Source organism: Chinchilla lanigera, unplaced genomic scaffold (assembly GCF_000276665.1).
Source record: "Chinchilla lanigera isolate Chin_1 unplaced genomic scaffold, ChiLan1.0 scaffold00061, whole genome shotgun sequence".
NCBI lineage: Eukaryota > Metazoa > Chordata > Mammalia > Rodentia > Chinchillidae > Chinchilla > Chinchilla lanigera.
Genome location: NW_004955462.1, coordinates 2613389 through 2629348, shown reverse-complemented (window position 1 = coordinate 2629348; position 15960 = coordinate 2613389). Strand labels below are relative to the sequence as shown.

The window sequence follows — 15960 nt, the reverse complement described above, 5'->3', positions numbered from 1 at the left end:
CAGTTTACAAGACCTAAGATCATCTCTTTTGTTTTCATTTTGTCCTGTTTGAGACAAGATCTCACTGTGTAGCCCAGGCTGTTCTCCAACCCATAAGCCATCCTTTCTGCCCCATCCTCCCAAGTGCTGAGATTACAAACATGCGTCACCACGTGCACCTGATCATCTCAAATCCTGAGGTGGCATAGGTTCCAATTTAGTTGAAAGCATGGCTTCAATGCACTCTTAATCACATTAGGAAACAAAGGTGGATATTAACTTTTCTAAGTACAGAAACAGGAAAATGAGGGGCTGGGGTACAGCAAGTGCTAGAGGACAAGCCCAAGACCATGGATTTGATTTCCAGCCTCCCAGAAAGTAAGTGAATGGATGAAAAGAAAGAATGAAAAGCAGAAAAGAAAAAAAGCCACAGTACAACAGTGGGGCCTCAGTGAGGACCTTGTGTCTCCAGTATTTATGCCCAGATCAAACCATTACGCAGAAAAAGGAGTGCCTCATTATTAGAAATCTTCCACTCTACTTTAGAATAGTTTTCTTTTAATTAATACTTATTTTACAAAGAGGGTAACACAAAATATATTATTACCATTCCCTCATAAAAGCTGCTGCTTCATCATAGAGGATAAAAGGAATTTTCTAACATTTAAAAAAAGCACCAAGGTAATAACCTTTGTGTTAGCACCCCTCCCTGCCTATGCCTCCTTTTAATCCTCTTTTATTCTTCCTTTAATTATCTGGATATTCTGGGGAAAGCCTCTTGTACATGAATTAAATGGCTCCAGTAACTCTGCAGCCAGAATCTTACATAGAAAGCCTCTATCTCCAACATTACAAACAATGGTTCATCTCCTCTGCTTATCATCACCTGGTATCTTTGTACACCCACATTCAATCCGGTGAAATAGTGATCTAACTCAGGTCATCTACATGGAACATACCACCATTTTGGTATGAAACTTTGCCTAGGACAAATGCTTTTCAGTGAAAAAATGAGAAATGCCTAAACATTCGAAAAATCAGGTAACCTCAAATTCTTTTTTTTTTTTTTGGGTTTTTCTCCGGTACCGGGAACCGAACTCACGACCTTGCGCTTGCCAGGCAGGCGCTTTGCCGCTGAGCTAAATCCCCAGCCCCGACCTCAAATTCTTTTCATGCCCAAGGCCTGCATCCCGGCTCAGCCCCAGGAAAACTCACTTCTGCTATTTGCAGTACTCCTGCCATTTGTCTCTAATCTCAGAAAGCCCAAATAAAAATGGGACTAGATAAGAGACTTCCTAGAATAAACACTGCCATTCCTAGTACTCATCAATTGAATTAAGCCAGGTATACAGGCACATATTTGTGTAATCCCAGTTTAGCCAGGAGTGGTGGCACACGCCTGTAATCCCAGCACTTAGGAGGCTGAGGTAGGAGGATCGCTGCCAGTTCGAGACCAGCCTGGGCTACGAAGTGAGCTCAAGGCCAGCCTGAGCTGCATAGTGAGACCCTGTCTCAAAATTTAAAAAAAAAAAAAGCAATCCAGCTTTCTGGGAGCCTGAAGCTGGAGGACTGTAAGTTTGAGTCCAGCATGCGAAATTTAGCAAGATTCCACTTTAAAATAGAAAAAAGGGGCTTGCGGACACAGTTCAGAGCAAAGGCCCTGAGTTCAATCCACAACACCACACACACACATCTAACACACACACCCTAAATTATCCTTCCTACAAGAATAATAGGTGAGCCCACAACCTAAAGGCCATAATTACATAATCATGAATCAGCACCATTTGATAACAGCACAAAAAGTTCTATACAAAGTCATAAGTCTCATGTATTTATATTAGGCTAACACATAATGAAAATAAATCGTAAAATAATCCTATTAGTGATTTATAAAAGCACTGCACTAGACACAAAAATAAATTCTGGTCTTGCTAAGAACAGTGAGCCCAGATGAGCCTGCAGAAAAGAACACAAAGAACATTCAGAAATATGGTTTACTGCTGGGCATGGTGGCACACACCTGTAATCCTAGCACTCAGGAGGCTGAGGCAGGAGGACTGCTAGAGTTCGAGGCCAGTCTGGCCTACAAAGTTAAGTTCAAGGCCAGCCTGAACTGCATAATGAAACCTTATCTCAAAAATAAAAAAAGAAAAGAAATTGGCTTATTAGCCAGTAGCAGTGGTGCCTATCTATAATCCTAGCTATCTGAGAAACAGACAGGAAGACCAAAAGTTCAAGGCTAGCCGGGGCAAATTAGTGAGACTATCTCAAATTTAAAAGGGGCTATGCAGGAAGCTACTATCTAGCTAGCTCGTATTTTAAATATTAATAGGAACAAAATGGAAGCGATTCCAATAAAGAAGAGGAGAAAGAAGCTAAGAGATTAAGCAAACAACAAACAAACCAGACTGTAGTTGTAAAATAAAGGCTTTAGCCAGGCAGAATGGCAGAGCCCACAGCCTCTGCTCCTCAGAAGGTTGAGGGGCAAGGGGATCCCTTGTATCAAGAGTTCAAGGTCAGCCAGAGAACGCACAGAGTCTATTAAAAAAATAAAAAAATAAAAGGCTTTCCAGAGCCAAGCTCAGACAACAGACGAGGTCTGCAATGGTCACTAAAAACCTTGGGCTGGGTGGGGCGACACACGTCAGCAGCTACTACAGATGGCTTCCACAGGGCGTGAGCCTTGCTCCATTCCTCCCCCACCACGTCTGACAAACCCATGAGGCTGAGGAAGATCTGACAGAGATCAAAATAAGATGACAAATTCAAGAGGAAGATCCCCTGCCTTCCAAAGCAGAGGTCCAACAGGAGAGGCAGGCAGGGGAGCTGTGGGGAGGCCTGTGCAGCCAGCGGGCACTGTGCGTCCCACGAGCTGTCTCCTCCGTTTAACTATTTACCTTTGTAAGATGCAAAGACTCTGGGTCGGGGTTAGGTGGCTATGCTAGCCCTTACACATCAAAGAATGGAGAGCCACTGACAGGGGCGGCCACCCTGCCTCTCTGCATCTGGTAGCGGGCAGCTGGGTGGGATGATGGTGAAACCCATGGCCAAGCCATGCGCATTCACCGTCCTGCAGACCCTGAGCAGGGGAGGTGAGGCTGCCCTTTATTAATTAACCCCAGTGTGGCAATCATTCATCCCTATGCTGACAATGAGACCAGCGTCCCAGTCAACCTCACCCAGCCTCCTGTTTCCACTCGGAATCCGAGAAATGGCAGGCAGGACACCTTCCATCCATTGCTGGCATTAGCCCCTCACTCGCAGGAACTGAGAGCACAGAAACACAGAACTAAGGCCAGTACGCACAAGGGAAAGAATGCCTAGGAGAGGCCAGGAGGAAGGGGAGAAGACAGGTGCAAGAGGCCCACAGGGACAGCAGCAGGGAGTGCAGAGGTGGCGAGACCAGTTGGCATCCAGCTGCAGCATGGTCTGCGTCCACCCTGCCAGCGCGAGGGGCCTGCGGGGGTCTCAAAGACTACGGTGCCGCCCTGCAGCACCACCGTGGCCAAGCCCACCCCACCTCAGAGAGCCACACAAGTTGAGAAAAGCTGCAGCCTCACTTTAGAGGGGATAATAGTAAGTGGGGGGTGAGTGGTGAAGAAACAGGCCTTCTTATACTCTGCCGTGAACAGAAAAGTCACCAAGCAACATAAATGAATTTTTAAAACTTTAGTAATGCATATAGTGTATGATTTTAACTGTTTGGAAAAAATATATTGAAAGAAAACAAAATGATTTTTTTTCTATATGCAGACATAAAAACTTAGGAAAGTTAACAATGATAACAGATTACTTTGTGGAGAGGGAAGAGAATGAGAAAATGATCTGGAACGATCCATTTTTCAAGAATGCATTTAAATATCACTTGTGTACTTAGAGATAAGCTTTTCAGCCAGGCTTGGTGGCACACGCCTGTGATACCAGCACTCTGGGAGGCAGCGGCACGTGACTACAAGTTCAAGTCCAACCTGGGCAACTTAGTGAGACCCTGTCTCAAAATAAACAAAAAAGGGCTGAGAATGCAGCTCAGTGTGTAAGCCCTCACTCTCCAGCACATAAACAAAACAAAACAAAAAACCTCGAAAAAATGCACAAGCTGTGCCTGAACACCCTGACACAGTAGGGAACAAGAAACAAGGGTCGTGTCAAAGATTGTGCACAACGAGGCACAGAGAAGCCACCCACCTGAAATAAAGTAAGATCATGAATAGAAAGAAACTTAGCAAGTATCTTAAGTCTATGAGTTTACTGTGATGTACCTTTTTTAAAAAGCTCAGCTGAAGATGACAGCAAAACAAGTGGCCTTAAAAACCTGCCAGCGGGGCATGGTGGCGTGAGCCTAGGAGGGGGGCCCAAGTGGGAGGCTTGCCAACTCTAGCCTAGCCTGAGTAATCTGCCAAGACCCTTTCTCAAAATAAAATGAAAGGGCTGGGAATGTAGCGCAGCGCTAGAGTACTCACCTCGCATGCGCAAGGACTTGGGTCCAATACCTAGTATCACAAGACAGAAAGAAATGAAACTGACTAACAGTAACAAAGAAGCAAGAAGTCGCTTTGTCCTTACTTTACCACTAACCAAATACAACAGAAGATTGAACAACTGTTCAAGTTAATATATCAAAACAAACAGAGAATTACAGCCAGTTTTACAAACTCCAGTAAGTTAACTGATGTCAAACTGAGCTAAGATCAGAAATTATAGAACAGTACCTAGTCCTTCCAGAGACAGCAAACCAGGAGTGTGAAGAGGCCACTGGTCAGCCAGTGTGCAGCTGAGAGCACAAAAGAACACAGCAAACTGCGCCCGTGAAGGCAAGCAGCGAGCCTGAGATGATGGTCCACAAGGAGCAAGAGGAGGAGAAAAAGCAGCAACGACAAGAGAGAGCCTGTCGGAGAAAAGCCCTAACAGAGAGAGCTTTTAAAGAGCAAACAAGACCAAAGGGATTCATATTTAGGTGATAAAACCATAAAGAAACAGAAGAAAGCAATCACCTTAGTTACACTAGTGATTACTTGCAGATAAAGGTGGGAAAAGGGATTTTTGTCAAGGCTGAGATTTTTCTATTTCTTGATCTGGGTGGAAGTTACAAGGGTATTCACCTTACAATCATTCATTAATATGTGTATCACACGGCTCTGTGTGTCTACATTTCACTTAACAATAAAAAGTTTAATATGCACACACAGCCCAAAACTCCCCCAAAAGTTCAAAGGAAAACTGGAATAATGAGAATAGCTGAAAGAATATGGAAAAGCCCAAGATGGATGAAAGCAGTCACTATAATGCAATTATACAGACAACAGCCCTGACACTTATTCAACTAACACCAGAAGGGCAAAACATATAAAACTACAACTGAAAAAAGAAAAATCAATACACACAACAGGCAGAAAAATTTTAAAATACATCTTGCAGAAACAGAGTTACAAGATAAAAACTCCTAACTTCAATTTAACTTTTATCTCACGTTACCTTTTTCTTCAATTTAATCTTTAATATAACAATCGAGAAACTGAGTATCAAATATATGTAAGAGAAAATACTATCAGATAGGTACCCTATGTTATATTATTCCAGATTCAGAGAGAAAGAATTTTGTTCTCACTTTAATTTTTGTACCAAGGGCTGGGGATGTAGCTCAGTGGCATAAGCGCCTGCCTGGCAAGTGCAAGGTTGTGACTTCAATCCCCAGTACCGCAAAAAAAAATAAAAAAAGATTAATTTTTGTACCAAGACTAGAAAGTTAACTGCAGAGTATCAGGAAAAGAAAAGCAATTGTGAATCCTTTAGCACAACAAAACCAGAGTTTTCTGTATCTCTAGACATTTAAGCAATTCCTTTCACCTTGCAAATAAAAGTATCTTCTGTTCATAATTTAATGTATTCCAAAGCTTTTGTAAATAAAAAGGGGAAAAGGAGTAGAAAGGAGGGTAGAGGAAGGGGGAAAAAGAATCAAGATATATCATGTACAGGTACAAATTCCCTATGATGAATGTGATCACTATGTATACCTAAAATATACCAATAAACTTAATTAAAAAAATTTAATGTGTTCCAGTATTACATCAGAGTGAGTACTGCTACTTATGTTTCTAATTATTGGTTTGGGTATGCATGCATTTTTATATATCACAAAAATATTAAAATTCTAGCACTGTAATTCTAGGTTCAAAATAAAGTATTTTACTTACTAAAATTAAAAACAACTTTTAAGTTGTTTCTATATAAAAAGTCCTAGCTTAGTAGTTCTACACTACTATAAAAGGTAAATTAATACATGAACAGAATTGCTTTTATCTTTCCTAGTGAAGTAAGCACTATAAAAAATATTAAAACTTATTTATATTACTTGTTTTTCTCTCCCCTACATAGGAAGCACATTCTCTGTTTTTTGATTACCAATAAAATTTTGTGTGTACCATTTTCTTACTGTGTGAGAAACATAGAAATAATAAGGATTCAGTGGCAGAGCACTTGCCTAGAGTTCAGGAGGCTTCTGCATTTAGTTCCAGCACTATAAAAATAAACAGTAAAAAGCCCATGAAACAGCTGTTAATTTTGTTTTTCATGATAGAGCAGAATAAGGAAAAACAAAGGCATAATAGAGATGAATTTAGACCAAGTTGGTCCCTTGGAAGGAAACACACACACACACATATGCACAAAACCAAATATACAAACCTCGGGTAAATGTGATCAAAAAAGAAACTTATGAATAAGCAAGATTATTAATGAAAGAAAGAAATTAATTGAAGTGGAGATTTAGAGAACCAAATGATCAAAGTTTTCAACCCAAGCCATGCTTGATGATGTGAGGAGAAAGGCACAGTACCTTGTGGTATTTCTTCCAAAATTCGTAATCTCAGTCTAATCATGAGAAACTAGCAGACAAATTAAAAGTGACAGATATCCTAAAAATATCTCCTCTTTTAACAGTGTCCATGGAATAGGGGAGACCAAAGAGACCTGAGTTAAACATGGTATGTTTCACCAGGATTAAATCCTGGGGCAGAATGAGGGGCAACAGGGGAACAACTAAGGACATGCAGAGTCTGCAGTTAACAATGCTGTACTGACGTTTGGGGACACGCCATGCAAGGGTTGTAACACCAGGGGAAAGCTGGGGTATACAGAACTCTGTGTATTAGCTTTGTGACTTTCTGTGGATAACATGTTTAAATGTGAATAATGTAAACAGCTATTTCCCAACAACTTTGCAAGAAGTTGTTCACAACTGATTTAAGGAATATAAGTTTGAATAAAAAAGAAATACAAGTTTTACTAATCTTAAAACTGGAAAAACCTGAGCCACTTAAAAATTTTATGCTGCACATGTTGATATATGCCTGCAATCCCAGCACTTGGGAGGCTGAGACAGCACGATTGCCAAGTTCCCGCTTAAACTGTGTAATGGGACAACACCCCCCGCAAAAAAATTGGAAAAAAAACTTCCTATAAAAATATTTCTTACAAAGAAACCATAGGCACAGATGGTTTTGCAAGTGTTTTATTACATATTTAATATACTGATACCCCAATTTAATACAAACTCTTATGAAAAAGCGGCTATAATCTCCTAATTTATCCTACCTGGAAAAACCTGATACCAAACAAAGCCAGCAAAGACATTACAAGAAAGGACGATTACAGGCACATTCCTCGGCACTGTACCCTAAAGGATCAGTAAATCAAATGCCAAGCCTATATAAAAAATATAATCACTAAGCAGAGATTTATCTCAGGTATGAAAGGATAGCTTCAGATTAGAAAATCCATAATAATTTGTAATATTAGCACAGTAACAGGGGAAAGCAATGTGTGATCACTCAATAGAAGCAGAAAAGACATCTTTACAAAATTCAACACCAATTCACATTAATTTAACTGTTCTCACAAGAATCCCTATCAAAAAACTAAAAGGGGATGAAGAAAAGCAACTGGCTGTGTTGTGTACATGCACCGACTCCATAACCGGGATATAAACATGTATTGCAAGGATGGACCCACCAGGGGGTGGTTTAAGAGGTGGGTCGAGGGAGAGGGGAAGGGAAAGGGATAAAAAGGAATTCAGATGTGGCGTGCAGGGGTACCAGCTTCTACTAGGAATGTAAACATTATGTACTACTATGCATAGGTACTACTAAACTAAAACTATTTATTTAAAAAACTGGAAGATGCATCATCTTGAATGCAGACATGCTGTACATGTCATCTTTAAAATCAAGAATGAGACAAAGACACTCATTATCCATTCATCATATTCTTTTCAAGAGGCTCTGCAGGTCCAAGCTAACACAGCAAGGCAAACGCACGAGGGAGGAACAAGAATCATCACCACTTACAGATTATGACAGCTTAAAAAGAAAGCCTAGAAATATGCACAAAATATTAGAAACAGGGTTGAATAACATTGCTGAAAAAAGGATTTACATACAAGAGCCAGCTGTACTTCTCTACACTAGCAGAAAACACAACAGGAAAATGTACAGAGCACACTTTGTGTAACAGTATCAGAGGGTACTGAGTATCTTAAAATAAAAAATCTACAGAAATACTATTAGGAGATTAAAAAAAGATGGACACGTGGCTATGGCATGTTTATGAAGAGGCACATTCCCTCCAAACAAAGGCAGATTCAGCTCAGTTTCAATCATTATTGCCTTTCCCTGTCAACAATGGAATCATTAAAAAGGTCCATAAAAGTTTCTTATCAAATTAGTAACTGCCACCCCTATTTCTACTTCCTGTTAATATTAAATTTTACAATGCTCTTTTTGTGCGTAGTGCCTGTGCGTGCTTGGCACCTCACTTCCTACTAGGAATCTCATAGTAAGAGTGATGCTTTGACAAATCTCTTCCCTTTAAAGAGTCTGTATTGTGTCTTGTGGAAGAAAGTAGATCCAGGCTATTATCACACTATAGTTCACTGGCTGGATAATTCCTATAACATCATCTAGCACTTAGGACTTTATCACACATTTGTGAGACTTAGTGCGTTCAATTCTCTAACACTGAAGTTTAAGAATCATTTAGGCCAGTGATGACCCAAGGCTGTCCTATTCTGAACTACATAGGAAAACTTTCTTCATCCTAAACTGTGATCAGACAGAAATTCAGTCAGGTCAGGTACTCTGAGCCAAAGCTGGAGTAGGACACCATTGTCCCATAATCTGACCTCACAAGAACAAGTAAGTTGTGGAGAATGATACTGAGGCTAAGAGGCAGCCTCCTAACTAGAAGAGTCTGTTCTGTTAGACAGGTAATCCTCCTCAGGATTTAAATAGAAGGTATGCTAATCATTCGGAGCACTGCCTGGAAGGTCTAAGAGATTTCAGGATTAAAAAGCAACAAGATACTGTGCTTTCCTCAGATAAATATGCTTAAATAACACATGTAAATACGACTCATTTGCTAAGCATATTAAGATGTAAGTAAAGATCAAAGACATGCCAGAATTTTTAAAAAGAAAAAAACTATAAAACAACTTCAAAATCCTAGCATTAAGTAAAAATGAGGCTCTTTACAATAAAATGAGAACCAGGTCCACCGTCACACAATTTTACACTGTTTCTAAAGCATATCAAGGGACTGGGAATTTAGCTCAGGAGTACAGGGACTGCCTGGCAAGCACGAGGTCTTGAGTTCGATTCCCAGTACCAGAAAAAAACCCAAAGAAATAAAAAAAAATTTTTAAATGTTAAAAAAACTAAAGCATATCAAACAGCAGAACAGGTCTGAGCGGGGCAGACACAAATCAGAACTCACTTTTTGACTTCTCGGAGAAGCATTCGGATAAGGACGGTCTGCAGAGGCTCAACCATCAATTTCCTCCACATATCCAACGCTAGCTGCCAAGAAAAATAAAGATTGTCAAGACTGAATTGTTTCATTTTTCAACACTTGCTCAAAATTTTTTAAAGTAAAAAATATCAAAAATATCTATAACACTTCAAGGGTTTGTTTTTTTGTTTTTTGGGGTTTTTTTTAGTTTTTTTGAGATAGGATCTCTCTGCGTAGTTCAGGCTGGCCTTGAACTCAACTATGTAGTCGAGGCTGGCCTCAAACTTGTAGCAATACACTGCCTCAGCCTTCCGAGTGCTGGGATTACAGGTGTGAGCCACCATGCCCAGGAACACTTTAAGATTCCAACGAAAACTGAAGAAAAATAAATTTCTGATTTAAAACGGCAATGGCTATCATCCCAGATATGTGCAAAGGGAGGCATTAACATCAATTAATTAAAAACTTTACAGAAATAACTGACTTTTATAAAATGTTTACCTACTGTTAAGTGCTCAGTACCATGGAAGGCTATACAAGCCAAGATGCTAATAGAAACAAAGGATTTAAGCTAAATAAAGTAATTTGATTTCGTTGTTGGCTCATTTTCAAAATTACAAAATATGTGATATAAACCTAAATGGTAAGACAGTTTAAATTACACAGCAAAACACCCCTATGTTTACAATTAGTGTAAGAAATCCACTTCCCCATTCCCACTGCCCCACATGTCCCCCTCCTCCTTCACAGGTTATCTCCATCCTGAATTTTAGGTTGAACTGTGTACAGGAGTTCTAACAAATGTGTGTGTATGCTCAAGTAATAGCTTATATTCACCCTTTGTGATCTGATAACAAAGTCATGTTGCATAACCTCCTACAGCTGATTCTTCAAAACTTAACTGTTACTGAACCCCACCAAATGGAAACACATAGCTACAGTTCAATCACTGGCACCACTGTGTAGGGTCTTATTGCATGAGTACACCATGGTTTTCTTGCTGATTACATGCACTTAGGATTCCAGTTTTCTGCTACAGTGCTGCTATTCTTGTATATGCTTTCTGGCCCACATCAAAAGAAATTCCTGGTACACAGCTCCAGATTGAAGGGCCGGGCTCAAGGTTAAGAACACATGCAGCTTTACCACCCTGAGCTGGAATGGCTTTCCAGCTTCTCTCTCACAGTAAACAATGAGAATTCCCACGGGCCCTCGGCTTTGACAACAAACAAGTACTGCCAGGGTCCAGTCAAACTTTGTCAGTCTGTTGGATGTGAAATGATCTCTCATTGTGATTTTTGTTTTGTTTTGTTTTGTTGTTTTTTTCCAGGACTGGGAATCGAACTGATGACCTCATGCTTGCCAGGCAGGAGCTGTTTTGCTGAGCTAAATCCCCAGTCCCTTCTCATTGTGATTTTAACTAGCTTTTCTTACACCAAGCTGGGCATCTTTTTTGTTTATTATCCATCTTTTCTACCTGTGAAATATCCATTCATCATTTTACCCATTATCCTGTTAAAGTCTGACTCACTATTAATGAAACTGGTTGTGGAAATGCATTCCTTGTCAGTGTCACAAACTGTGGTCTGTCCTACTCCACTTTTCAGTTTATTTCTTTTGTTTTTCATAAAATATATTTTAATGTGCTCTAATTTATCAATGTCCCCTTCTATTGCTTGTATGTGTCGTTTAAGAAACTCTTTCCTGCCCAGAAGTCGTGTTCCTACCTTGCTGCCCAAGAATTTAATTTTTACTTGTCACCTAGAAGCCTTTAAGCTTCAATTTGTTTCTCCCATACAGAGTATAAATTACTGTCGCACCAAAAACTGTTCTTAGCTTGACTCTTCTCTGTTCCCAACCTGACTCCATCTGGTTGTTCCTAGCCTTTCTACTCTCTTTCCTCAGGGCAGCACTCTTCCGATCCATGTAAGTACATTTACAATTTAAAGTAAAAGCACCTGTGTTCCCACAAAGCCCACACTTCTTATTTTGCTTTTGTTTTCTTTTTAAATACCATGGTGGGGGAAACAGGGTAATACATAATAAAGTGGGATTCTGTACCTGTGAAGGGCAACAGGTAAAGTCTTTCTGAAAGGCATAGGGGCAAAACTATCGGAGTTCAGGATGTGCTTTGACACAGATTCCACATGGGACCATTTTTTGAAGGTTTCCGTTCACAAACTGAAAGACATTCTGTATGGTGTCACAGAGCAGTAACTATGAGTGTAAGATTTTTCTCTACTTTACTTACTGTTATATTCTCAACACTCATAACAGTGCCTGACACTGGTTTAAAAATCTTTAATTTAGAGTGATCAAATGAACAATGATGTTCACTGTGTGTTGTCTTTATTAAGGGGTGGTTTAATAACACACTACATTATAGGAGTTAAAGTTCTTGCAAAAGAATTGTTTTTAAAAAACCTGCTGGGCAAATTGAGCCCCTGAAAAAAAGCAAAAAGGCAAGAAACACAGGTTGTAGGACTTTTTTGAATGGTATGATACCATTGTTTAAAATACATCAGCTGGGCGTGGTAGTACACTCCTCTAATTGCAGCACTTGGGCAGCTGAGGCAGGAGGATCTTCATGTCTGAGGCCAGCCTGCACTAAATAGTAAGTCCAAAGCCAGCCTAAATTATATAGCAAAACCTTATCTCAAAATAATAATAATTAAAAAATACAAATTTAACATCGTTTAAATATAATGTGTGTATATATAAACATTTGTGTGCAAAAGCACATGTAAAATTCAGGAATGCTGCAAACCAAATTATTTCCAGTGATTTTCTCTAGGAAGAGTAGTATGCTTGATGGTGCTAGTATAAAGGGAAAGTTCTAAGTAAAATATTCACTTATAACTGTATTAACAAAAAACTGTTAGATTTTATTACTCCCTAATAATCTTTCTCGCTATATCCTGTTACTCCTATAGCTTAACTTTATTAAACATAATGTTGCACTCGAATTTCTTCCTAACCCATCTTCCCCTGCATTACAGTTTCTGTGAACTATTTTCTATTTTTTCATTTGTCCACCTCTTTAACAAAATCATACTATCTAGCTATCTTGCTCAATGCATGAGTTTTATGGTTGTATGTCATGAATTTATATTGTTCACCCATTAGTTGTTCTATTTTAACAATGACTGCAATAGACACTTTTAAACACATAAGCTTTTTTCACCTTATTATTTTCCAAGTACAGGTTACCCGACATGTGATTTCTTGGTCAAGAGGTATTCACCATTTTAAGATCTATTGAAAGACAGTGATCAATTTCTTTGTAAAAGGAACATGCTAATTTAATTCATCCTAATGCTGCATCCTGGCTGTTTATCTGCATCATTACAGTGCATCACAAAGTAGCATGAACTTCTGTACTTAGCAGCATCTGCTCTCCTTCCTGAGCCTATAAGCTTCACATGGCCAGGCACTGCCTGCCCGCCACTGAATCCCCAGGGCTTAGGTTATTCAGTATGTACTAAGTAAACTTGTACAAGAACATTTCAACATTATTATACATAGTTTTCCACGTTTAAATTTGCACCATACCTCAAGAATTGAAATGAATTATCTGGACTAAATATTTCACTGTTTTACTCTGATGTTCTTTAATTACTAAGTTAAAATAAATTTGGGCTTTCTCTCTTTTTGCTTCTTTAAGTATTTGTCTTTTCTACTTTTTTACCACAGGAGTGTCAATGTTTTCTAAATAATTTTTGAGTTTTTTTCCAAACTGCAGAATCATTACCCCTATCATTCATCCACCATAAATATATTAAAGTAGTAACTATCACACCTTTTCTGTTCCTCTGATTTATCTGAAAACTCTCAAGAAATCTTTATAGTATTTACTTAACATTTAGGATATTTTAAGTTTCAACCATTTAATATGGTAAATTTTGTGTCCTCAGAAAAATGACAATGAAGCAAATTACTTCAACACATTAAAAACATACTTCTGCCTGCAGTCACTTAAAGAGTTTATTATTACCTCTCCTATTTCCATGAGTGGCTCATTCATATCTACCCCACCATAGCCATACTGAAGATCAGCTTCAGTCAACTTATTCTTTTTAATATACTGGGTGTTGAGATACCTGAAAAATTAAAATAATAATAAAGTCAAAATCAGTAAGAAAATAAGTAACTTACAACTTTAGAACAATAATTTTACAGTTTATAAGTTAACTGCACAACAGTTCAGTAATTAACCACTTAATAGCTTACCCCGAGCATCATTTGGGCAATGCATGTGTTTATACACAGACTATCCTGATCACTGCTTAGGCAGGTGTCATGTCAATCAGTTCATTCTTGTTTACAAGAGATACACTCGTATATCTGTTTTATTTGTTTTATATCCACTATTTTTTGCATGCTTTATTTAGAACATTGTATTCGCCTTTGATGTTTGCTTCTAGTGAAATCTAGTAAGTCTGGTTATTTTCTTTTACTAATCTGTATTTATTTGTAAAAAATTCCTACAATCTATAGAACTCTTATTGTAAGTACATTTATAATGTTTATACTTCTCCAGAACTCAATGATTTTCTTTTACAATACAAAATGGACAGGTTTGGGACATTAAGACCGCATAAGAAGGAAGGGCCAAAGGATCTACAAAGGAAAAAACTGAAAAAAGAAGAAATGTTAGCATATCACAAAAGAAAAATCTGTGTTATGAAATGGAAAGACAAAAAAGACATCTCCTTATTGTCAACTATTAACACAGAAATGATAGAACTTAAAAAAAAGAAATTATAGAACTTGAAAGAAAGAAAAAAAATTCCAGTAGTGTTCAATGATTATAATATAATAATTCTATGGGTAGTGTTGACAGAGTTGACCAATATCTAACATGCTATCCTGCAATTAAAGATTATTATTATTATTATACCATTATGATTATTGTTACCAGGAATTGAACTCTGGACCTTGCACTTGCCAGACAGGTGCTATACCACTGAGCTATATCCTCAGCTTGGAAAAAAGTATTATTGTAAAATATTTTCTGAACCAAACAATATGGAACTCATTTGTCATTTTTTCAAAACAAAGGAATTCAAAAAGTCATTTACACAGGGTGTAGTGGCACACACCTGTAATCCCAGCACTCAGGAAGCTGAAGTAGGAGGAGGATCGTTGCAAGTTCGAGACCAGCCTGGACGACAAAGTGAGCTCAAGCCCAGCCTGAACTGCATACATAGTGAGACTCTGTCTCAAAAAGACAAAAAAAAAAAAAAAAAGGAAAAAGAAACAGCTGGAGATCTGGGGATGTAGCTCAGTGCTAAGACCCCAGTTCAAGTCCCAGTGCTGCAAAGAAAACAGAAACAAAAAGGAAATGAAAATATATAGTTCTAAAATAAAATGTGTAGAAAGGGCCTGTCATGTTCACATACATACTTTCACCACCCTACATTTCACTATAGCCTTTACTGTTCATAACTGAAAACTATTCATTTGAAAAGGTCTGCCAACATGTAGCTGTGGACAGTTCAGGTTTTTAGGCAAAACCACAAAACCTGTATTGTAAAATACACCCTTCCCGAGGATGTTTCACACTGAATGTGAAAGGTCCACTCTGCATTTACAGACAACTGAAATATAAACAAAGACAATAAAACTTATCCCTGTATAACTTGGGAAACAATTCCTGGACTTGAACCTAAGCCAGTATATCCACAACCATTTACACCAGCTCCGCTTCTACGTTCACGATCATCCAGACTCTAAACTCCAAGGCCTACAACCTTGATGTGCCAGTGGACAGATCAGACTACTTGGTTACAAAATTCTATCAGTATTCACCCCAAATGCTATTGCTTCCTTCCCATTCTTTCCCACTGGAATGCTCACTACGTCTTGCTGTGTTTCAGCTCTGGGAAGAGCAACATGATTGAGGAAGAAAAGAGAAAGGAAGACAGGATCACTTCCAAAGGCACTGTCCCATCCCAAGGATCTTAACGGCCGCCCCAGCCCAGGTCTGAACTCAAGCCCAGCCTGCTGGCCTGCCCTGACCCATCTGCACTAATCTTTCCTGCTTCCACAAACCAGCTAGCTAATGCACAGCTGCCTTACTACTTACAGTGCTTCCTCCTATGTGAAATAGTCCTAATATCAGAACACCAACTTGCAAAAGCAGCCCAGAGCCACATCGTAAAAGCCACAAATGTCAGGAAACCAAAGTAGCCAGTA

The 15960-nt window shown here is 38.9% G+C and overlaps 1 protein-coding gene across 4 annotated transcripts in view; it reads right to left on the bottom strand.

Annotated features, from left to right (window-relative positions):
• Cul2 (cullin 2) overlaps positions 1 to 15960 on the bottom strand; it is a 79733-nt gene that overhangs the window by 30501 nt on the left and 33272 nt on the right. For all 4 annotated transcript variants that reach the window (XM_013521461.1, XM_013521460.1, XM_005398124.2 and 1 more), the window contains 2 exons: positions 13757 to 13862; positions 9748 to 9830 (listed from right to left, as the gene is read on the bottom strand). In XM_013521461.1, coding sequence (XP_013376915.1) covers positions 9748 to 9830; positions 13757 to 13862 — 189 coding nt within the window. The remainder of the gene's footprint in view (positions 1 to 9747; positions 9831 to 13756; positions 13863 to 15960) is intronic.